At 30.4% G+C, this 25,168-nt stretch overlaps 2 protein-coding genes, 1 long non-coding RNA gene and 3 pseudogenes across 3 annotated transcripts; 1 reads left to right on the top strand and 5 right to left on the bottom strand.

Annotated features, from left to right (window-relative positions):
• Positions 41-660, bottom strand: LOC104760319. Its single transcript, XR_762889.1, has 2 exons — positions 348-660; positions 41-146 (listed from the first exon to the last, which is right to left on the bottom strand). It is a non-coding gene; the product is annotated as an uncharacterized LOC104760319 (long non-coding RNA).
• On the bottom strand, positions 2,915-4,642 carry LOC104760318. Its single transcript, XM_010483222.2, has 2 exons — positions 3,227-4,642; positions 2,915-3,147 (listed from the first exon to the last, which is right to left on the bottom strand). Exons 1-2 carry the CDS (start codon positions 4,469-4,471, stop codon positions 3,118-3,120), a joined length of 1,275 nt encoding a protein of 424 aa, XP_010481524.1. The 5' UTR covers positions 4,472-4,642; the 3' UTR covers positions 2,915-3,117.
• LOC104760317 (abscisic acid receptor PYL11-like) lies at positions 8,436-9,244 on the bottom strand. Its single transcript, XM_010483220.2, has one exon. It carries the CDS (start codon positions 9,181-9,183, stop codon positions 8,695-8,697), a length of 489 nt encoding a protein of 162 aa, XP_010481522.1. The 5' UTR covers positions 9,184-9,244; the 3' UTR covers positions 8,436-8,694.
• Positions 11,829-13,376, bottom strand: LOC104763078 (annotated as a pseudogene).
• Positions 17,018-17,558, bottom strand: LOC104763077 (annotated as a pseudogene).
• On the top strand, positions 21,819-24,719 carry LOC104763076 (annotated as a pseudogene).

Genomic DNA, 25,168 nt, shown 5'->3' with positions numbered 1-25,168 from the left:
GGTAGGAGAAGGATGACGAGGTTGATGATTGAATACTCAGGGTCTCTCATTGTTTTTCCAGTTTTGCAAAATCACAAAACCCTAAAAAAAATGTTGATGACCTAAAGAGTCAACAACTCTCGTTTATTCTCTTCTTCTTGTTAATCCTGGCAAAAAAAAACACCAACAAGAAACAAACAAAACTTTAACAACAAATATAAAACAATATATTTTTCAAAGAAAGAAAAGAGAGAATACGAATAACCCTCTTGAAGAAGCAATGAGAAGAATACATAACATGGAACCCACCCCAAAATATAAAAAATTAAGAACATTGCAAATTAGTTATAAAGAGAAAAAAAAATTACCTTAAAGGAAGAAACTTCTTCACCAAGAATTGGGTAGGGTTTGAGAAATGAAAATTAAAAAAAAAAAAAAAAAATCCCCAGAAAATAGAAAAAAAAAACTAAAAAAGTAAACAGAGTTTTTTGTTTAAAAAACGAATATATTGGATTGAAAATGTTTTTATTTCTTGTTGAACTTGCCCTTGTTTTTGCAGGAAGATGAAGATGATGATGATCTCAGAGTTTTCTCTCTTCGACCATCTTTGGTCTCTCCAGGGCCAAAGGGTGGTGGGTTCTCTTTCCTTCCTCTCTCTTTCCTTTTTCTTCCTCTCTCTGAATCTTCTTCTTTTTTTTTTCCTATTTTTTAATTCTTTTTCCAACAATTTTCCCCCACAAAGCTGTCTCTGTTTTTTTTTTAAGACCCTTATTAACTTCATTTAGATTTTCCATAATTTTAGAAATGTTGTATTCGCATAACCAAAACTATAATTAATTAAAAATAAACGTGAAATTATTTTAGTTTAATAACGTAGCGAACATATAATATACGGCGCGAAAAATTAGTCAAAAATAAATTTAAAAATAATTCTAAATTAAAGTTTGACTTAGAGACTACCAGCCAACTCTACCCATGGGACCGTTGGATAGTACTTAGTGTTGATGATCAACGGTCCAGTGTTTAGTGACGTGGCGAATATAATAAGCGAAGTTACATGGGATGATTTATTATCAACTCATGTGTTATATAGTACATGTTACCCACTACTTTATACTTTAATTAATTTTTAATTTCGGTAGTCAAACACTCAAACTATAATTATTTTTTCTCGATGTAATGATTCAATTTTTATTGGAAATAGGAATCCCAAATGAGTTTGCTTCATTTCATATGATGATTAAATTTATTTTTCTAAAATTGTTGGTAGTAGGTGGGAATTTTTAATTAAGAATTATTACGTGAATCTGATATGATATACTCCTAGTTGGGCCTTAACCTCAATAGAGACCTAAATCATTCACTTTTTTCCTTCTTTTTTTTTGGACAAACTCCTAAATCATTCACCTAAGTCCTAACCCAATAAAATAATGTTGAATGATTTAGGATACGACCCGACTTACCATACAATTTCACCTTTTTAGTTAGATAGAATCATAGAATATATGATGTCAAATACACTCCTTGTTCTCAAAATCTCCCCATGGCTTCCATTACTTCCCGTATCCCATCTCCATTAATAACTAATCATTTGAAAAAACCAGTCATATGATTAATTTTCGTCTAATCTAATTACTCCGCGCCTAATCTTACATATTCCGATTATTTTAAGATTACAAGTATGAAAGACTATTTTCAACTTCATACATTTATTTTGTTGAAATGCATTATTTATAAATTGAAATAAAATTTTAAAATAATTTAGTTTGGAACATTTAATAATAATTTAACTTGATATTTTTAAAGAATATGATAAATATTTAACTGATAAAAAATGTAAATACTCAAATTTGATATTTAAACAAATAAATTAAAATATTTCTAGTAGGCGATGGTTTAAATAGTACAAGTCGTGATATAGTAGTAAATTAAAATAGTTTTTCTTTTTTTTTTTTTTTGTCAACATAGTTTTACTTTATATATATATAAAAATATATAATAATGTTTGAATTAATGTGCAATACATAATATAAGATAATAATGTTGAAAGCAGTTATGAGAAAAGTTTGGAAATATCTATGTATCTACCTTATAAACTGAAAAAGAAATTATATATCTATGTATGGGAGCTAAGGAGAGGGCATGTTCCATCACTTCGACAGAAGGATCAGAAACACCTGCCTAGCCCGGAATCACAAGCATAAGCTCCAAGGTTTCCTGGACATCTGGTTCCGAAGCTACTCTTTCACCCTCTCCTTAGATCATTTTCTTTAAATGTATTATGATTTATGTACCAGGTCTATTCATCGCGGAGTCCGTTGTCGCTGAGGCACCATGTATTCTAAACTAGTTGGAAGTAGAAAATCAGAAATTTTATTAAAAGAAAATATCTATGTATGGGAGGCACAAGATTCCTATGATGTTAAAATGGAGATGGGTATATTAGGATTACTAGAGAAGAAAACACTAATAATATTATATATTTATATGTATAATGATTTTTTCTTTTCCAAATTATTTATTTAATAAGTTTCCAAACTAAAAAAGTGTTCGTGCTGCTTCCAAACCAAAACGGAAACGGATTTTCTATCATGTTTCCTACTCGTTATTTTAAATTGTAAATACTATAATCAAGAGAATTTGTTAGAATTTTCTCTTTTGGGATACCTCTTTTCAAAAATACCCAATTTTTTTTGAACATTTTCATTTTTACCCTCTTTTACACAATTACAATATGTTAAATTAATTTTTAGATTTTTTTTAAGATTTGAATTCTCTATTTTACATTTAGGATATAGTTTTGAGGGGTTAGAGTTTAGTATTTGAAGTTTATGGCTTAGAATTTAGTTATTTTATATATAGAAGAGAGGTATTTTTGAAAATGGACAACACAAAATGGTATTTTTAATAAATATATAAATTAATTTCAAAGAAATTCATTCCAAATGTTTGAACCAATACAATTTTTTCCATACCAAATGTTTGCATGAATACAAGTTTGCATTCCATATGTACAAATTCGACGATACCATAATCATAATAATAACAAAGGTAGAACAAAAAATATACAATTAATATTTATTGTACCCGGAAACGAATCTCAGCATAGAAAAGAAGATTCCGGTTTTAGGATTTGGCTTAACGAGAGGGATGAACGATAATGAGGTCCTGCAATTTTGCACAGAATCCAAAACTAAAACAAAGATTCTTAGGAAATTTCTTATAATTACGTCCGAGTAATACATACCTCTGAGTAACGAACATGATCATGGTGTTTATACGATCTTTTCACAATCGTTTCCCATTTTATAGACTGAGAATTAGTCTTTTCCTCCATCTTCTTCCTGAAACGGGCGGCTTGACCGGATACGACGTAGGAGGCGGCAGAGCTTCTTGGAACTGTCCGGCAAAGCCATGACTCCGAAGGAGTTTTTGGCAATGGAGGTTGAGGAATAGAGATATTTTGTGCCCTGCTTTTGTTTATGTTGCTCCTTCTCTTTACTTCTTCCACAAGAAACCTAATTTCTTGTCTCTGATTCTGATCGGTTGATCTTTGCAACCTCGAAAGATTCCCCTGAATTCGGAGTATTTCGCCATCTTTCGGTAGAGAAATTTTGGAAATTTCTTTCGAAAATCTTGGTGTTGCATAGAGTTCTTGAGACTCACTCATAACCTTGTTTGATTTCAAGATTCTTGGTGATGCTGATTTGCTTTTGTAAACAGAATCTAGTGGTTTCGGGTTTATGATATTCCCCGGTTTTACCCGAATATCCTGACATGTCTTGATCCGAGAGATAACATCCACTAAGTTCTTGGAACAGAGCCATGGCGAGAACCCTAACTGAGCTTTCTTGGGATCTTTTGAGTAAACTGTTGCATCAACATCTTCATTATGATCATCATCATCGTTGTCGTTGTTCAAATCTTGATTAATTGCCATGGAGACTCTCTGCAGAGCAAGGTTCTGTTTCCTCTTCCTCTCCTCTTTAACTCGAGCAGCTTCTTTCTTCTCTTTCATGGCGATTGCTTCCGCAGCTGGTAAAAATCTCGACATGATGAGATCACGGTACTCAATAATGACGTCATCATCTCTTGATACATTACTCGATCTGTCTCCATCTCCATTATTCTCGAACTCACTGACTCCATTTGAACTGCAATTAGCAGAGAAACTTGCGGTTGAAGAAACCATCTCCAAGGATTTGATTAGGTCTAATTCTTCGATTACTGTATGCTGATCTTTTGGCTTTCCAGGTGTTTGTTCCCATGTAAATGAAACTGAAGATGGTTCCATTACATGGTCGAAACTCCGGTCTTGTAATAACCGAATCAGAGTTTCATGCTCTGTTTCATGACACGAATCTTTGACTTTTCTCCTTCTCGTCGTCGTCGTCTTCTCGGTGTTTTCTGATTCGCTTGGATCCTCTGGTTTAGTCGGAATCCGCCGCACGGATATGAATGGAGCATCAAAATCTAGTTTTTTCTCCTCCATTGTTGATTCGGAATACCTCTTTAACGAAAAAGAGCCCTTTAAAGAAAGTGTCAAGAATCAAGAATGTGTAAAATAAAATAAAGAAAAGAATCATGCGAGTTATTGATGTGTCTGCTCTGCTAGATACTATTATTAGAGAAACAAGCTATTTAATAGTAGAAAGAAAAGGCAAAAAATATTAAAATGTATTGTATCGGCCTATAGAGAGGACTGAAAAATAAATAAATGTGGGGGAACTAAAAGAGTAGTCAATAAATTAAGTGTCTCTATGGTTACACAAATTCAATACTCCTTCCGTATTACAAAAAATTGTAAATCTAGAGTTTTATATTTCTTTTGTTGAGAATATATAATTTAAATATAATTAATATATTTACTTTTCTAATTTACTTTTAAAACAAATTTATTTTGATTGAATTTAAGTAATTAACCACTTATTAAAAACAATGCACATATGACATATATATATAATTTGTCAAAATGTATCAAAATAACGTAGTTTACTAAAAACAGAAGAAGTAAAATTTATGAAAATAAAATATAATGACAAGGGATTGTGATATATCGAATGTTTGGGGATGATGGTTTGATTATAATTTTGATTGATAAAAATGGTTCTACTAAAAATTAATAGTATAAAGATAATATATAGTATTTGAACTAAAAAGGTGAAAAATTCGATTATAATTAAGAAAACTATAAACTAATTTAGTTATATTTTCGTTCTTGACATAAGATAACTTTCGGTAAGATCAATCCAACGTTTGTTGTTGGACTGTTATATGGTCTTGTGATTCTCGTGAACAACTCCATTAACAAATAACAAATACTATTAATTAAGAAATTGTCGGTTGAAATTTGAAACATATTCCAAAACAAATGTATGTTTTGCTAAGATGTTCTAAATAAAAGAACAACAATGATTCTGATTTGTAACATGCGTATAATTACGGCATAACAAAGGATATATTTAAATTTGTATGCGATAAAATTCAAAAATATTTTTTCAGAATAAAATGATTTGTACCATTGAATTAATTAATTTATGTCACTTTAGACTTTACACTTTAAAGGTTATTGGTTTGAGCGGCGTTTGGAAAGAAATCATATAACCTAATTTGGTCTAGGATATGAGAAAATGTATGGGTTTCGATTTAGAACCTTTTAGTTATTCAGAAAAAAAATTATTTGTATAAAAAAAAAAGTAAATACATATACACTTAAGAAATTAAGAATAATTTAAATTTTATATATTGAAATACTTTTGACGTATTATGTAAATATATTAGAAACATATTAAAAACTGAAAAGTTTGTGATACACTTTAAGTATTATTAGAAAGAACTGATATATTTTTCATTTGTAAACAATTGTTTTTCATTTTAAAATAGAAATTATTTTATAGATAATATAAAAAAAATATATGTCCTGCTACTTGTCATAAAATAAGCCACTAAAATATCCACTTATGTATTTGATATTTTGTATTTTAAAGCAAAAACTCAGATATATATACCTTTTTAATAACATTTCACATTTGCACCAAAAAAAAGAATTTTTTTTTTAACATTTCACATATTTCCTGTTAGTAAAATATTTGAGTATTCGAGTTACAAATTGACACTCTTCCGTTTCCAGGTTTTGGTATTAAATATATAAAACAAATATAAATAGAGATACTTCTTAATGTCATATTATCAGTTTATCACCAATCATGTAACTTTAATTAGTGAAATTTTGTGATTACTAAATTGAAGAACAAAACAAAAACTTTGCAGAAATAACATTTATTTTTATGTATAAAATTCCAGTTCTAGATGTTTTGTGTTACTATGCACAAAATTGCTCTAACGTTTTTTCCATTTTGAGTTTATGGACCGAACGACAATTAATAATGAAAAAAATTAAACACAACAATTTAATCGGTCACAGGGGCTGTATTAATTTTGTCGGATCCAGAAATAACATTGCGTTATGTTTGGGAACCGACTGAAAATGCTAATAAATAATACTTCAGTTTCACCCTTTTTTTTTTTTCCCAGACCATAGTAATCAAATTTCTTTATCCAAAATTTCATAAAATATTGTCGTCCGACTTTATTACTTTATAGAAGTTAATTACTTTATAGAAGTTAATTACTGTACTTACATTTTATGTATATCAGACCAATATGATAATAGCCTAAAATTTCAGAATATGAAAGTCATTTTCATTCTTGATTAGATAGATAGACCAACTCATAATAAGTAATGTAAACACATGTTTCGTCATTTTCTGGGCCACGCAACGTTTTTGATAATTCTTTTAGCTCCCTTGATTAATGTCACGCCATGCTCTATCTTTATACATCTCAAATCATGTTCAATCATTGTTGATTTCATTTACTTTCCATTTTCATTTTCTTTTGCTGACATAATATTTCTTCCTGTTTATTAAAACAACATTAGATAAATGATTTTATTTGTTATTTGTTGTTTCTTTCTTGGGCACTATTTTAAAGGTATAGAAAATCAAAATAGTAACTTATAATTTATCTTAACATCATGAAGATATATTGGCAAAGAAAAAGATCATCGATACTTTTTGCTTTCTTAAAACAATTCTTATGTCAAGAAAAAAGAAAATACCAAAAAAGATGAAATGCGTACCTTCATGTAATGAATAATGTGGACCTTGGCTGCATCGAAACAAGGTGAAGAGGATAACCATTATTTTTACTTTTTTGGCTAGGAGATACTACTAACAAATTATTAGCATTGTCATTTATTCGAATTTATTAACTAGTACCAAACTCTTCAAAGTGTATGTAAATGTTCATTAAATTCACCAGCGGCAATTTTGTTTCTTATGAAGAAAAAAGGACTACCGTTTTAATGGAGTATTTTAAATGAATAAATAAATAAATCTATAAATAAATATATATATATATATATATATATATATTGTCTCTGTTTCAAAATATAACATGTTTTTAGTGAAAACACGCGGATTAAAAAATAATCATTTTAAAATAATTCAACCAATCATAAACAAAACTACATAATAAAAATGTTAAACTAATTTAAAAGTAGCATAAAAATTTAAAAACATTTCATATTATAAAACAAAAACTTTTTTCTAAAACATACTATATATATATTATAAAATGGAGAGAGTATATATACTCAAGTGGAAACAAAGTTATATATAACAAGTTTCTTTTTCGATTACATCATGTTTTAACATTTTAAAATAATCAATAAAGTATTTATAATGGTTTCAACTTCTAAGGGATAATTAAACAACTTGCTCGCCGTTAAAAAGAAAGTGATAATGTTTAGAAACAGTCGATATAATACGCATACATGAAATCATGAGATTTTTTGTTTATATATATATATATATATATTTAACTATAAGGAAACAGATGATTTGCTAGAAATTAAACTTTTCTCAAATTTGAAGGGTATTGCTGTGATTCATTTTTTTTTTTCCTGAAATTCGTGCAGTGATTTTTTATGGTATGAAATTCACTCGTTAATCGTTTTTCAGAAATTTGTGGCAAAAGATATCTTCACAAAAAGTCAAAAAATTACAAGAAGATAAAACAACAAACACATTCAGAATTTCGAATCAACCATACACAATAATAATAATAATATATGGATCTAATCTTAATGTAATCTCTAGCACAAGTAGAGGCATACCCACACTATATAGTACTATATAGTATATACAAAAGAGAACTCTTGTGGACCAAAAGAAGAAGAAAGAAAAAGCTAAATCGTTCTAGGTTTATGTATTGTATTGACTTTCAAAGTTTGGACAACCGGAAAACAAAAACCCTAAATCTGCGGAGGTGAAAAGGACAGGGTAAAACTAGAGATACCCTTCTCATAGATATCTATTGAGCAAGATCCGATCCATTGTCATTCATACGAAAGCTCTGAGCCCACCAAAGAATCTATTCTACCATACCAAAATTGCATACTAACGTTATTATAGTATTTGTACCTTTTGTTTTCAAATCAGTTAAGATATTACAAAAGTTTGCGTGCAACAGAATAAAAAAGTTGAAATAAAAGTACAAACGTAACATACTAGGTAAACTAACATACACTCGATGCATAAATATAATAAACATATTACACATATACGTACTTATTTCCCATCGAACATGACTATTGCTTGCTAGTTGCTAATTTAACTTACTATCTTAAATACTAACACTATATTCTAAAAATTACAACTTAAGATGATCCACCATCTTTTCCGAGAGCTTAGCCAATGACTTAAGATTAAACCCAACGATGGTATCAGCAAAAGACGTCGTTTCCTCCTTACTATTTCCGTCTGGCACATCCACCACATAACTCTCCACCACCAACGTCTTCTCTTTTTCCTCTGCCGCCACAAAGGCCATCGTTTTGGATCGGTAATTCACCAACCGATGATCACCACCTATAATGCTAATCACCATCACATGAGACTCATCGTCAAGTTCGTCTAATCTTTCTTGGCTGAACCCCGCCGGAAGCCCGGAAACCAACGTCACTTCACGGACGGAGCCTTCTCCTCCATCGCCGGAGCTTAGATTGCACGTTTTCACGAATTGTTTGTAGGCTTGAGGGTTATCAAACCGACGTAGTATTGACCAAACTAGAGATAATGGAGCATCTATAGTTTGTACAAGTGTTGAGCCGCACTCATGATATTCTTGAGAAGGTCCCATTTGTGTTTTCTGGTTATGAAACGAAAATGTACTTTTTTTCGACCGTTGTCTTGTATGAAAATATCTTCAAATCTTAATGTAGCTTCCATTGTTGTTTGAGTATTTATATGAGAAATATCTAAAACAATGCCGACAATAATAGTATGAGCTATCCTTTTTTGGTGTTACCGGGAAATCATGAAATAATACCATTTTATTGATATGTATAAAATAAAATGTGAAAAAAGAAAATTCAGTTTAAGGGTTTTGGTCTAATTAAGTATATTGTAATATGCACATAAAAACAAAATATTTATAAATAAAAAGACTAATTAACTATCAAACCGTGTCATATGTGACTATATATAGATCTATATTTGTCCATAAATGTCAACATGATGAACCTTTGTTTTGTAACGTCATTGTAATGAAGAATGGATTGCGGTTAAATTTGGAGGGTTATGACATGGACTGTGATAGAACTAGTGGCTTATAATGGATACACGTAGTCGATTTCTTTCATACGAACCACACTTGTTTATCACACATTTATATTGTTAATAAATAAATAGTTTGACAAAAAGGATAAACAATAATAAATAAATAAGAAATAGGCCAAAGGAACCTACAATTTGAAGATACCCAAGATAGCATCACGCTTTTGTATTTTCTTAGGACGGTGACGATAATTGAACCGGAAACAGATAAGCTAAACCAAATTGTATTTCGGGTTTCCTTTCCAACACCTAAAATTTTGATAAGGACCATTTTTTTTCTTCTAATGTTGAACTTTCGATTTAGACTTGTTGAAAGAATCTCAGAATCGCACTCTCACATTTTCAAATCTCTCACGATTTTGAGTCAATAAATTAGAGTCTAAGGATTCAACTTGGAGCAGTTTGAAGATATGAGAAGAACCACTTCTAATTTTCTATATGACTATATATATACACTGTGCTAGTGTTACGAACCCATATCTAAAACAAATATTGTTTTTTTTTAACATCTAACTTTCGTTAATTTTGAATAGTAGTATACAAAAACTATTGACCAACCAGCGAGGCGGTAGAGTGTATAATTGATACATCGAATTAACTTCTCTCAAAGAAGAGTGTGGTAGTTTTGACATCCAATTATTTATGATGGAAAATAAACAAAAACCAATTAGTTTTACGTTAAAAACCTTATATAATCTTCTGCATGCATTTTTCATCCAAAAGATTTCAAATTATTGTTTTTAATTAATAATGTGAGGTGCATCTAATAAATTATATAGGTTAATAAGAGTATCTCCATCAAAGATTATTAGCAATATCTTAGGAGTTCCTTAGATTAAAAAATAAATTATATTAATAAAAAAAACAAATTTTGCTAGTGATCGATCTTTGTGTTAAAGATTTAAGGATCACTAAGGATCGAGGTTGTGTCAATACCTGATTGGCTAGAGAGAAAAATATATATATATTTTTATTTTTTCTTTCTTTCATTCTCTCTCGCGACTGATCCAACACCTTTGTACGTCGTCATCACCATCTCCACCGCCTGTGCAACCAGCGACGATTCAAGTGGCGAAATAAGAGTCTTTGGTTCGATGATGTTTCAATCAGTTTTTCTTGGTAAGAATCTCTCCGATTTCATTTGTAGATAGTGATGAATTAGGATTATTTGTTGTGATTGAAATTAGGGTTCAATGAATCGTTCTTCGCTTTTGAGGATTGTTGTTGCATCTTAATTTGATTGTTTGAAAGTTTGTTCCTTTTAAAAGCCTATGTGCAATTTTTCTGATTTGTGTGTTTGCTGCAGAACAAGTTGCAGAACTTGGCTGGACAACACTAAAATGTCCTTGAAAACTTGACTCCGACAGTCAGGAAGCATGTCGAGGTTCTAAGAGAGATTCAAGTGAGTAATTTTTCATCTTTTAGGTGATATTGGAACTAGCCTTTGATTTTGTGATCTTTGATTTTGTATTTTGTTTAGACGGTTGTTGTTGAGTTTTGATGATATTTGGTGGAGTAAACAATTGTTTGAATCATTTTTTCTTATAATTAAACCTTTGTAAAACCAATATGATAAAATGGAAGAAGCCTAAGAAAGGATCCAAAAACACAAAGCCGATCACTAATACTGAAGACTGTGAGAGTTTCTTTGCTTCTTCAGTAGCAGTTTAACAATGGATGATGAATTGGCTTTGTGTTTTTTGATCCGATCACTAAGACTGAAGACTGCAGTTTCTGTTGTTTTGTTCCTGCAGGTTTTGGTTTTAAAAACTGCAGTATCTGTTTTGAATACTTTCAGGTTTTGGTTTTAAAAACTGTAGGATTTGATTTTAAAAACTGCAGGTTCAGTTAGTGTTTTTGCAGGTTTTTGTTTTGAAAACTGCAGTTTCTATTTTGAATACTTTCAGGTTTTGGTTTTTAAACTGTAGGATTTGTTGGCCTAACGGATGGCCACACGAGAGTTCTGCAGTTCAGATCCCATCTTCTTACCGTACTCCAAAGAGCTTCAGGAGAGCATCATGGTGGTGAAATCCACAAGTATACTTCACGTGTATGTAACATGATCTTTTTGGGTTTTACAAATAGTTATTTTACATTTGAAAAGAACATGGTATCTAGGTTTTGACTGACCAGTTGAGATGATCCCAACTCATTTTTGAACAGGAATATCTCCTTTGAGTTTAGGGAATGATACTCACTTGCAATGGGCTCGATATTAGCCAATCTTCATCATCATGGTAACAACCTCTTACCATTCTTGTTTAGTTCATCATATTTTTTTTAAGAACCTCAAATTTAACAACCTTCAATGGATCTATGAAATATTAAAGTTTTTTAAGAAGTTCTTAATTTCACTTTTATTCAAAATTAAGAATAAAATATGTTTTAAGATACTTTTATTACATTCTTTGATCGAGATACTCTAACTATTCTAACAAAAAGTTGACCAAGTTGTCGGATTAAGAAAAAAAATAAAGTTAGATAAATATATCCAAGTAGATTGTTTGCATATAAAATATGAAAGATTTAGAAAATTAGAATAGCCCAACATAATATTAAGAATCAGTAATCGAATATGCTCTGTAGTATTTTACTTTCAGATGCCTAGAAACCATAACAAGACCAGTAATGTCTTTTGGAAACGGAAGATATATATGCAATCTTCTTGGCGTCGCACTTAGTCAAGCTGCTAGACTCAACTCAAGCATCCGACCACTTAGTCAAGCCGGGACATTGTCAAAGATCGTTTCTATTCATTTCAATATTTGATAATTTAATATTACTATTTTTTATTCAAAAATCCAATTATTTCACAAGACATATAAACACATAGACTTGATACGTGAACATACAATAAAAATATAAAATACATGGTTATAGAAATACCTACATTATTCCCCGTCTAGTAAGGCTAATTGCTATGTAAAACTTCATGAAAATAAGAGTTTTGAATTCTTTAAAGTTCAAGCTCTAAAAGTGAGCCATCATCTTCTCCGATAATTTAGCCAGTGACCTAAGGTTACACCGAACGATAGTATCAGCAAACAACGTCGTTTCCTCCTCAGTGTTTCCATCCGGCACATCCACCACATAACTCTCCACCACCACCGTCTTGTCTTCCTCCTCCTTCGCCACAAACGCCGTCGTTTTCGACCGATAATTAACCAAACGATGATCACCACCAATAATGCTTATCACCATCACATGAGACTCATCGTCAAGTTCATCTAGCCTTTCTAGGCTGAAACTTGCCGGTAGATCGGAAACCAGCGTGACTTCACGGACAGAGCCTTCTCCTCCATCGCCAGAACGTAGTGCGCACGTTTTCACGAATTGTTAATATGTTTTCGGGTTATCAAAACGACGTAGGACTGACCATACTAGAGGTAATGGAGCATTGATAGTTTGTACTAGTGTCGAACCGCATACATGCTGTTCTTGAGACGATGTTTTCGTTATTGTTTTTGTTTGGTGTTTTACAATTTTCCTATTCTACGGACCGTTGTGGTTGTTGTCCTCATATATTTCTAAAGTGGCAAGTTTTTTTTATATGAGAAATATCTTTAGAATAAGGCCGACGACTGAAAGAAACATTAAATTTATGACTTAACATTGGTACCAAATAAAAAAAACTGTGACAACCTTTCAATAAGAAAATTTATTTATATAAACTATATGACATTTAACATTCGAGTAAAATACTTGGTTTACGTACATTGTGAAATACACATGCACATAAAGCAAAGTACTTTTTATTTTTATCTTTAAACAAAAACAGCGTATATGACATTGACAGTCAGTGTATGTTTATATGACAAGCAATTGTAACAGTTGTATCCAAAAATTATATGGAACAATTTGCTCTGTTATAACGTCATTGTAATGAAGAATATATTGCGGTTAAGTTTGGAAGGTTATGACATGGACTGTGGTAAAAGTAGTGGCAAATAATTGTTCCACGTTGGTTCACACGAATCAGACTTATCAATCAAACATTTATATTTGCAGTATAAGAAACAAACATATAGTTGACAGATGTTAAAAAGGAAGAAAAACAAGTTGACAGATGTTTGTGTTGTGTCGTAATTTTGTTGTTTTCTTTTCTGCTTTCGGTTTTATTTTACTTATATATATTTTTTTATAATTTTATTAAAAATTTACGAAAATGATAAATATTAATTATTGATAACAGAGAAAAAAACATTGACGAGAAAAAAAAACAAAAAAAAACATAGGCGTAATCTAAAACGGTAAGTTTAGAAACAGGCCAAATAAGCCTAAAATTTATAGATCCATTTATGCCAAACTATAAGCCCAAACTAGCATCACTCTTTACATTGAGAATAGCCGATAATGAACTGAAACCGATATAAAACCTAAACCAGAATATAATTCCGGTTATTATAGTTTTTTTCTAACATTTACCTAAGGTTTGCAAACGACCAGTTATTTTTGTTGTCAACTCCAAATTTAAATTTTATTTTGAAGTCATTGAGACTGAAACTTCGATATAGACTGACAATAGAACCCAATCACAATCCCACATTCTCAAATATCCGACGATTTTGATTTTTGAATCGAAAAAAATAAAACAAAAACATTATCCAAAAACTGAACAAGGATCCGTTTATGAGTTCACTTAATAGCCATTAGAACAAGAAATTAATTTGGATTCGAGAAGACTTTTCCAAATATGAATTTTATCACCGGTTTTGCTTATTTTATTAGCGGTTGCGATCTACAGATTATATATGGGATAAAGAGTTCAACCCATATATATTTGGTCGTTACATCCTTTATCTTATAATTCACAAATCACCTGGCCAATCAAATTTTTTTAAGAAATCAGAAATTATACACATGTGTGAAAAGAAATATTTTCTACAAAAATAAGCATCATGTTTTACGAAATAACATAACTGCTTGCAAGTTACCAAAACTCTATCCCTAATTCTACTCCACTAACAGCTCCACGTTCAAAGTGGTTTACAACTGATCCATCTTTTATATAAATCCAATTTGAGTTGATTAGCTCTTCAATTTTCTCTGTATTTATTTCCTCTTCATTCTTTTTTCTTCTGGATTTGTAATTCTCACGCTGGTAAATACTTTTTCTTTTGTTCATATGCATACTTTTTCTCTTGAATTCATATTAATTCTTTTTTTTTTTAGTTTCAGGTTAAAGATGCCTCTGGATTTCTCAAATCTAAATTCTTTGAAAAAAGAATGAAAGATCAGAATTCTAATAGTTCGAACTCACCGTCTTTAGGGATTTCCAAAAAATGATAAACCAGAAGAATTTTCCAGAATCTAATCTTTTCTTTGTAGATGAAAAGGTATGTTCAAGTTCACTTATGCATTTTTGACTATCTAATATTTACTATGTTCAACTTTTTAGTTGTTATGCCAATGAAACAAGAAAACATATTTAATCCATGGTTTTACCATGTCATTACAAACAATCACGTCACGTTTTGCTGTGTTCTTCTAACTTAATTCAAGTCTCATGTACTAATTTGATCACAACTCTACATAACAAGTTCTTTTGTTTGATTTTGAAACAGGAAAGTAGGATAGAATCCAAAACTTAACAGTGCTCTCTCTCTCTCTCGATGCAGTAATCTGGTAATCAACATATATCTGTTTGTGAATTGATATGATCTATGATTATTCCGTGTCTTTCTCTTTATTCAAATCTCTGTTTCTATCATTATTCAAATCTCTGTTTCTATCAAACTCTGTTGCTGAATTTGATATATTTGCAATCTCATATTATTAGGGATACAATATCCCACATTCGAAGTTGAGTAGGATTTTAATTGGTATATATAAGATATGAGCCTCTCCACTCATTGTCAATTGGTTTTGAGTTGGAAGCCCACAATCTAAGATGGTATCAGAGCCCGGTCCACACATGCTCAACCCAACCCACAATCGGCCCGACCCAATAGTAGGCCCACCAATTCATGCCCGAACATAAGATTGATGCTTAGAAGAACCATCATCTCGAGGAGGCGTATTAGGGATACAATATCCCACATTGGAAGTTGAGTAGGATCTTAACTGGTATATATAAGATATAAGCCTCTCCACTCATTGCCAATTGGTTTTGAGTTGGAAGCCCACAATCTAATACATATAAATGTTAATGATTCTTATAATGTGATTTGGTTTATGTAGAGCTATTTTAACATAGGAGATTATGTAGTTTACCACGGTGACGAGTTGGGATAATGTTTCCATGATTCTTGCCTTTTTCGTCGAATTAGTAGCTTTTGCCTCGGTGAGGAGGTTCTTACAATACACTTCAATTCTTAGAGTACAAAAATATGGTTGCCTTAGTTTTTCATTCTTAAACGATGTAAAGCATCTTTGTGTCTATATATGTCACCACTCTCTTATAAGTTACATGATTATTTTGTTTGCAATTCTAATGTAAATTCATATCCACATTCTCCTTCTAAGTTTTGATTGCAATTTTCTTACACCATTCTTTTTCTCTTCAAACAGACAAGTGATAAATTATTTAAAAAATAACCCTTGTGGTTGACGATGTAAGGTTTCTACTTGCATGTTTGCACCTCTTTTGGCATTTTAGCCAAAGCTCTTTGTAAGACTTGCGATCAAACCCGGCCAGTAATCAAAAAGGTAGGGATTTGTTACCTTTTAACAGTTTTTCTCAATATTTATTAATGATTCAACAAGTGATCGATATCCATAAATTTTATTACTAGTATATAATAAGTATAGAACTAGACTCAAAATAAAATTATTTTGATCGAGTTTGAAGGAGGTGTCCAAAAAATTGGAGGATGTGTCCCAGTTCTGATCGAGTTCATCTTCCCTCTTTTTTACTCCTCTTAATACTTTCTTTATATATCTTCAAAAACAAAACACAAAATATTACAAAAACATTAGAACTGATAACTAACGCATACTATTCGCAGAAACATGACCAAACTCTTCTACTAAAGTTTTCAAAATTCTATCTATAGGATTGATAGTTTTCAAACGTTACGTATATCATTTAAGAATTCTTATTATTACATAGAATGCTCATTAACTAATCAAGCCATCTTTAAATATCACTGATAATTTAATTAAGTATAGACGTATGATATAGTTATCGATTTTTCCTTTTAATTAAAGTGACAACACAGGATAAGCAAGTATTATCACATTAGTCACCGTTGGGGTGTTTTATAAACAACTGGACTGAGTAAATTTCTTAATTTTTGTTTTCATTATAGAATTGAAGTCTAATGATTGAGTGAAATCTAATGATGTGAATCAAAGAAGGAGAAATTATAATAAAAAATCGACACCTTATATTGAAAATCTATATGATTTCAAGTAGACTAATTACGATTATGATTGTGACCCGAAGAGTTTGATATATCTTTCTTTCGTACAACGTCGTTTTTGGTCTTCAGTCTCTTTTTCTTACTATATGGGATTTCACGAGCCTTAGCTTGAAACTGTCTCACTTCCCTCAAATGAATTCGGATTGATTCATTTCCAAACCGGTTATTATCGGATGATCTACCACCGTGTTCTTCATAAGGAGCTCTCAACCGATCGACCAAAGAATCTAAGCTTCCCCAAGCTTGCTTGAGAGGACATGTGCAAGGCGACGGTGGATCAGGTTGTCCAAAAAAGTCACAAACTTGGTTATGGACTTTGGTTTTCCCGAATTGGTCTAAATATTTGAGGAAGCTTAGGATATGTGTGTGGTCGAATTGAGAGATTGAGGGTTTTAAGGTATTGTAAGAATGTATTCCAGTCACGACGTTTCTGTGATTCGTAGCGGCTAAGTTGTGGAGGAAGCGATTGAGGTCTGTGGTGGTGACTGAAGTTAGAAGAGGAAGAAGGTTGATCTGGTGGATTGTGAGAGGACATGGTGTTAGAGAAAGGAAAATGTAATCACTTTGGAGTAAAGTTACAATGAAAGAAGAGAACGAGAAATCTTGGAAAAAAACTATTGAGGGAATATAAGAGCATTCAGAGCATTTACAACGGGAGTACTCTTTCCGTTACTCTGAAAAAAAAACAATTATATTTTATTGTATAACCAATAAAAAACTGACAAGTGTAGAATAAAACTGAGCAACGTTGCTTCTCCTAGAATTTAGAGAACGGTTCTCTCTCTTAGGAAAGCAACTAGGTGAGCAATGCCTGTTGTACATGACCTAAAGGATAGAAGGAGAATAAGTAGACAAATAAAAAGTTTATATTTTAAAAGAATAAAATATTCACTAGATTTCAATCATATCATGTGAAGATATCAAAATTTATATTTTATTTTGATTGGTTAATTTTAAAATCCAACCTAATTATCTAGGTGGACATATATTATATACTAGAAAGTAGCCCACGCGATGCTGGTTTATGTATGCATTATTAACTTGAAATATAAAATAAAATTTTTATGTAATTGTTAATATATGTCTTAAAAAATTATATTCATAATACTACGGTTCAACTACAATTTATATATGTTATATAATGTTTTATAGAAGGGTCAGGAAAAAAAGGAAAGTTAAAGTAAATATTACTAAATATTTTTGATTATAATGTATTGTTGAAATTATTTAAACAGTATGTTACTATAGTAATAAGACCATTATTTATAGCACAATCAACTATATATGGTATTTTCGTTAAATAGTTCAGATATTTTTTTTTTATTTTTTTTTATTTTTTATTTTTTTTGGAAAATAAAAAAATGATAATTAGTCTAGAAAGAAAATTGTAAGATCTTACTTAATTTTTTTGATAGATAATTTTATGTTGTCCTATATATTAATTTTATTCTCATCATCTCTACTTTGTTAACAAAAAATAGTTTTATATATGATAAGTCAATTTTAAAATAACTTATTAAAACGATATCATAAAACAAATATCTTATGCTATAAGTTTAACCAGTTTTTATAAAAATTCATGAAAATAAAGTGTGTGAAATTTAATATATATTTTTTTATTTTCTATATATTGTCTCTATTTTCTAATCATTTTAATATAAAAGTAAGATTAACGATAAATTAAATTTTGAAATTATTGTTTTCTGTTATATCATAGGGTGATAAAGCAATTATGTTATGATAAAATTATGTTTTTTTAGTACATATAATTTAAACACAATCAAAATGTAACTTATAAATTACTATTACATACAAATTTGAGTTATATATATTAGAAAATCTTTTATATTAAATTTGTCTATCATAAATTAATTTGGTTTCAGTTTTTACTTTAAAATGTATGAAACCATTTTATAATAATAAGACAATTAGTTACAACAAAGTTAAAATTAATTTGGTTTTAGTTGTATGTTCATTAAATAATTATGATAAATTAATGTATTTATAGTTTGGTTTTTTTGGTTAAAAATAACTGATAAGTATTCTAAGAAAAAAAAGTGTAATACCTTACTTTGATAGATAAATTATGTTGTCCTATATATTAATTTTATTTTCAGATCTAATAGTTATAGTTAACAACAAATAATTTTATAATATGATAAGTCAATTTTAAAATAATTTATTAAAATGATATCACAAAACATATATCTTATACTCTAAGTCAAACTAATTTTTTATAATAATTCATGAAAATAAAAGTGTGTCAAATTTAATATACATATTTTTCTTCTTCTATAATTGTCTCTATTTCTAATCATTTTAAAATAAATAGTATAATTAACAATAAATTATTTTTGAAACTATTTTTTTCTATTATTTTTTGGGGGAGATAAAACAATTATGTGATGATACCATTTTTTTAGTACATATCTTTTAAAACAGTCAAACTGTAACTTATAAAATACTATAGATACAAATTTGATTTGTGTCTTTAATACATTATATATGATTATTGAATATAATATGACTTTTATATATAATTTTAAAATCTACTATATTTTTAAACTAGTCTATCATAAATTAATTTGGTTTTAGTTTTTACTTTAAAAGTATGAAACCATTTTCTATTTTTATTTGGTTTCAATTTGTTTCTAGTTTTTAGTTGGGTTGATCCATATTTTCTTTATATGGTTCTATGGTGTATGATTTCATTATGAAATATATTAGATGCTTAAACAAAAAAATAGAAGGAAGATATTTTTGTAACATTGTTGAAATTCAAAAAGCAAACTATACACCAATTATCTTTTTTTTTAACAAACTATACACCATATAAGATATAAATAAAATAAAATCAAATAAAAAGTAGAATGTTAAATTTAAAATTAACGAGAATAGCATATGTCACTAAAGTAGAGTGCCAAATGTTACATTGTTAGGCAAAGTTAGAAAAAACCTTCTCTTATTATATAAGATATTGTATATAAAGCAAACATATGCCAATGTATTCAAATTCAATGCAATGAACAATAATTCGAAATATATGGATATATAATTTCTAAAATGAAGATTTTATTTATTTGAAAACGCCTTAAACTTTAATTAGTTAATTGACAAATGTCGTAATCTAATTAATCATAATTTTTTACGTGTTAGATTCTATATTGAAACATAGCTAACTTTACCATGTCAAATTCTAATCAAAATTAATATGTTTTAGATTCTATTGGAATGCATCCAGCTTTATCGTGTCAAAATCTAGTCGTAAAAATTAATATGCATTGTAATATACTTAATTAAAAAAACTTATGCATAGGAATCTGATGAAACATGTCTAGTTGTATATGTGAGTATATTTAATAAGTACAGTAAAAATTCTATTCACAATATTATAGATATTTAATTGTGTTTAGGAAATCAAATTTAAAAATAAATAATATATGTAATGTTTAGAAATAAAACGTACTTGGTGATATATATATAACAGAACTATATATTTATATAACAGAGTAATCAATACAATAAAATTAGAATGTGTTTTTTAGGTGATTACACTTTAACATTTTGGAGAAACCTGGAGTTGACACATCATTGCTTAAACTGTTTTGTTTTTATATAAAGTTTGAAGAAATTTTATAATCAAGTTACTTCTCGATTTTATGCAAGAGTTATGTTGGATGATAGTAATTCAAAATTCTCCAAAAAATAGAAAAATAAATCTATCAGTAAATTTCTTCAGAATTATCAATTGTATTGTAAATTTGTAATTTTTCTAACTATAAGGATACGATCGTAATTTAGACTAAATATTTTTATAACCTAAACTAGTTTATTTTTTTCGATTGCTCACTAAATAAACTATGTTTAACTGAAATCTAGACTAAATAAAAGTAGGAGCTATACGCTTCTTAAGCTGTCCACCTAGGATTTTAAACCACCAATAGGGATTAGACACACTTTATATATCTTATAAGCTGTAAAACATATTTTTTTTGGGTATAACTTTACAAATGATTTGATATTCTTGCAATAAATTTTTTATTTTTAAGTCTAAGAGAAAAGGATTGGCGTCGCAAGGCCTTGATTTGATGTTATTTGTGTTTAAAGAAGAAACGGCGAAAAGCACAAATATTGTTTTAACTATACATGCGTTCATATTACTTTTTCTGCAAGTAAAGATTTTAGTTTGAAACGTTTCAAATATGTGGATCTAAAACCGAATAATATGGATGAAATTATCAATAATTGGGTGCATGTGTTGACTATGCTGGTCTTCATGAATTGCACAAATTCTATGAGAAAAAAATGATTTTGGTTTTGGAGTTTGATGGGTTAACAAGTTGTGTGGTGATCTAAAAAAAGGTTTTTCAGTGGAAAAATATGAAGAAGTTGACAAGGAAGAAGAAGAAAAAGAGTATAACGAATAACCATATAGTAAAAGTAACGATAACAATTACCATAAAATTTGACAATGAAAAAGACAAGAAATAATATGAAGAATAAGAAAACATTGAATAAAAAACATGAAAACATAAGTGGTAGCAATCAATTAAATATGAAAACAAGATAATTCATGATTATAAAATTATTTCGTTATTCTGGTGGCCAAAAAAATGGTTTATGATATGTGAGGTCACCAGTTTGATCCATCTCACCTGGACGTAGACTTAAATTCATGATTTTTTTATCTGATTTGATTTTATAACACAACTGATTTTTATATTTTTAAAAATTGTGTATTTGAAATTTATTTTTTTCCTTAATATTAGTTTATTATAAGATAATATTTCATCAAATGTCATCAATGGTATATAATTTTTATCAAAATATATCAAATAAACCATCCTTTCCGTTATAATTTTTTAAGTGTTTTTTTTTTCTGGAAAAATAATTAAAATAAAATAAAAAACTTTACTAATTGAGAGAGACCAATTAGTAAAAATATTGGGGAGGAGTCATTGTCGTCTCTCAAGCCAGAGAGAGACCAATCTTGCTCGGAAAAAAAATCATAGAGTTGGGGTTTTTTGAATTGAAGGATTTGTGACTGTGATCTCGTGGAATCAGCCATTTTTTAGTGGGAGTAAAACCTTAGAAACAGCTTCCTTGGTCTCTCGTTAGCTTCTCGATAGTAGCAAGTTCTGCTAATGACGGATCATGAATACTAAATGATCAAGTCTAGCAAATCCATGAAAATTTGAGTCTTTCTTTGTGATTAGCTTTGAATTGTTTAGAGTTGGCTGGAGACTGACCCAGTGACCAAAATCTACAAAATTTAACTTTGTTAGTGAAACCTTTGTAGGTATCTTTTCTTCTTGGAGTAATCCCAGTTTTCGTTGGTTGGATATACTCAGAGCTTGAGTACAGGAAATCTTGGGTTCCCTTAATTAAAACCGTAAGTTCTTGCAATTTGATACTCTCAATAGTGTAGCAGAGTTCTTCTATCGTGCTTCCTTTCTTCCCGAATGAGCCTTGCATTCTTGTAATATAGTCACTCAGATAATAATCTGGTTGAATTGAGAGACGTAGCAGAGAAGGACGATGACAAATTAAAGCTGACTTATTGGAGGGAGGTCTTGCCCGATTGACATCTTTACGGTTTCATAATGCAACCACAGAACAAACATACTTAGGTCGTTGTTACTACCAGCTCTCAAGTATTCTAGTTTGTTTATTACACTTCTTCAAGAGTTCTCATGCTAAGGTGTGTTTTGATTTTGTCGAATCACAGGTTTTTGAGTATAAAAGATTCGTTTTTGCTGGAACACCGTGCAGCGCTGAGAGCAATGTAAGTGAAAGCTACCTCAAGAAGTGATAATCTCATTGTTCGTTATCTTATATTAACATTTCATAATCATACCTAGGTCGGAGTTTGGAGCAATTCTTATCTATTTCTATATCTGTGACCGCACGGAATTGCTTGGAGATTCTACCAAGGTACCCTTGTATTTCACTAGCTTTGTATGTTCACATCCATGTAAGTATTATATTTGTTTTGCTCATGGGACTTGGGGTTTTCTTTGACAGAATTACAACCGCGACCTTTTCCTTTTTCTCTACGTTCTTCTCATCATAGTATCAGCCATGACATCTCTCAGAAAGCACAATGACAAGTCACCTATAACTGGGAAATCCATTCTTTACCTTAATCGCCACCAAACTGAAGAGTGGAAAGGATGGATGCAGGTAAGTTTCTCTTAGTTGTTGAGAATATGATCATTGTGTTCTTTTCCATAGGTTTACTATATATTGCAGCTCTTGTAGCTGCTTTCGACATAGTGTTCTCATGTCCTACTTTTTATCAGGTTTTGTTCTTAATGTATCACTACTTTGCTGCGACTGAGTTATACAACGCAATCCGTATCTTTATTGCTGCTTATGTTTGGATGGCTGGTTTTGGAAACTTCTCCTACTACTATGTCAGAAAGGATTTCTCTGTTGCACGTTTTGCACAGGTTATACCACTCATTCGACGATAAATTTTTCTTACTGTGCTTTACTTTCATCTAAAATCTTGTTTTCTTACAGATGATGTGGAGGCTGAACTTCTTTGTGGCATTTTGTTGTATTGTTCTCAACAATGACTATATGCTGTATTACATCTGCCCAATGCACACTCTCTTCACTTTAATGGTGTATCGGAATGATTTATGCCTATTATCACCCGACTGTAAGCTCTTTAACAGAAGCTCACATTCAATTTTGTTTCTGTTTTTTTGTGTGTAATTAAACTTCAAAACTTGGGATGATTCTCTAGGTAGAGAGATGGATGGAGAAGTTAGAGGAGTGTGAAACGAAGAAAAGACTATCCATAAAAACCGCTATTGTTACTATTGCCGTGCTTGTAAGCCATTTCAGTTATCTTTTAGTTTGTTGGTTGCACCACTCATTTATAGAAATTGATAGATTTTGTCCTATTTGCTTACATTTTAGGTCGGCTATGTGTGGTATGAATGTATCTACAAGCTGGACAAGACCAGTTACAACATGTATCATCCATACACATCTTGGATCCCCATCACGTGTGTGCATACAATCCTCTCGTTCTTGATTTCATCTTTATATATGTCCCTTATTTTACTTCCTGAAACTGAAACATGACTCACCGTTTGGTTTTTTGGGTTTTTGTGTTTACATATGCCTTCGGAATTTCACCCACCAGCTTCGGAGTGTCTCATTGACTCTCTTCGCGTGAGTCAAATATATTTAAGCTAAAGACTCTCTGGTTTGGTATGCTTGCCTGATTTCCATGTAATATAATACTCTTTACATTTCCCGGTGCAGATGGCTCGGCAAGATCACTTTAGAAACTTACATTTCTCAGTTTCATATATGGCTAAGGTTTGTTTTCTGCGACTTGAAATCTTGTTTTCCTGGAAACCTATCAGATCTTGTTCTCTATTGCTATATGATATATCATGGTTTTTACGGTTTTTAACCATGATATAAGGGTGCTTTTTGAGTCTTTTCATTTGTTTCTAGGATTGTTTTTGAGTCTTTACAGGTTATTTAGGAATTTGGCACGGAAGGAGCAAAGTGGAGCTATTTGGATGAATTTGGAGCATTTTACAGAAGGAAAAGAACTTGGACTCGGATCAGAGTAGCAGCGTCGACCGGCATCGAAGGAGCATCGGTCGACACCTATGTTTATCCGACGAGAGAAAGAAGAAATTGGAAGTTTTACAATTTTACCCAAAGTTTTCCTAAATTGCAACACAAGTCCCTGACGTGTTTTAGGACATATAAATAGTGTTTTTTGGGTTTTAGAAAACCCGGAAGTTATTTTCTAGCAAGTTTTTGAGAGAGAGATATTGAGAGCTTTTGGGAGAGAAAGAGATCAGAACTGCTTTGTAGAGAAAAATTCTTGAACTCCCTTCTTACTTTTTAATATCTATTGCTTATTATTCAGTATGATGTCTTGTTCTTCATCAAACATGTCTGAATAGTCTGCTTGTTAGGTTTATGGTTTTTCACAGGGTTTTTATGATTTATTAGATCTGTGATTTTTAGGGTTCTTAATCTTTTATGATCTTCATCCTTGGTTATTTTTCACAATTGTTTTTGATTGATCACCTAGAATTATTATCATAGGGAAATTAATTAATATGAGAATATAATTGTTTTCCTGATTAAAACCATTGATGAGCA

Source organism: Camelina sativa, chromosome 18, assembly GCF_000633955.1.
Source record: "Camelina sativa cultivar DH55 chromosome 18, Cs, whole genome shotgun sequence".
In the NCBI taxonomy this organism is placed as follows: Eukaryota; Viridiplantae; Streptophyta; class Magnoliopsida; order Brassicales; family Brassicaceae; genus Camelina; species Camelina sativa.
This window is presented reverse-complemented; position numbering and strand designations above follow the sequence as displayed.

Excerpts from the sequence above, each read along its gene's own strand:
- LOC104760317 (XM_010483220.2), bottom strand. The coding sequence starts at position 9,183 with ATGGGACCTTCTCAAGAATATCATGAGTGCGGCTCAACACTTGTACAA.
- LOC104760318 (XM_010483222.2), bottom strand. The coding sequence starts at position 4,471 with ATGGAGGAGAAAAAACTAGATTTTGATGCTCCATTCATATCCGTGCGG. Across the intron at positions 3,148-3,226 it reads ATCATGTTCGTTACTCAGAG|GACCTCATTATCGTTCATCC; the intron begins GTATGTATTACT and ends GCAAAATTGCAG.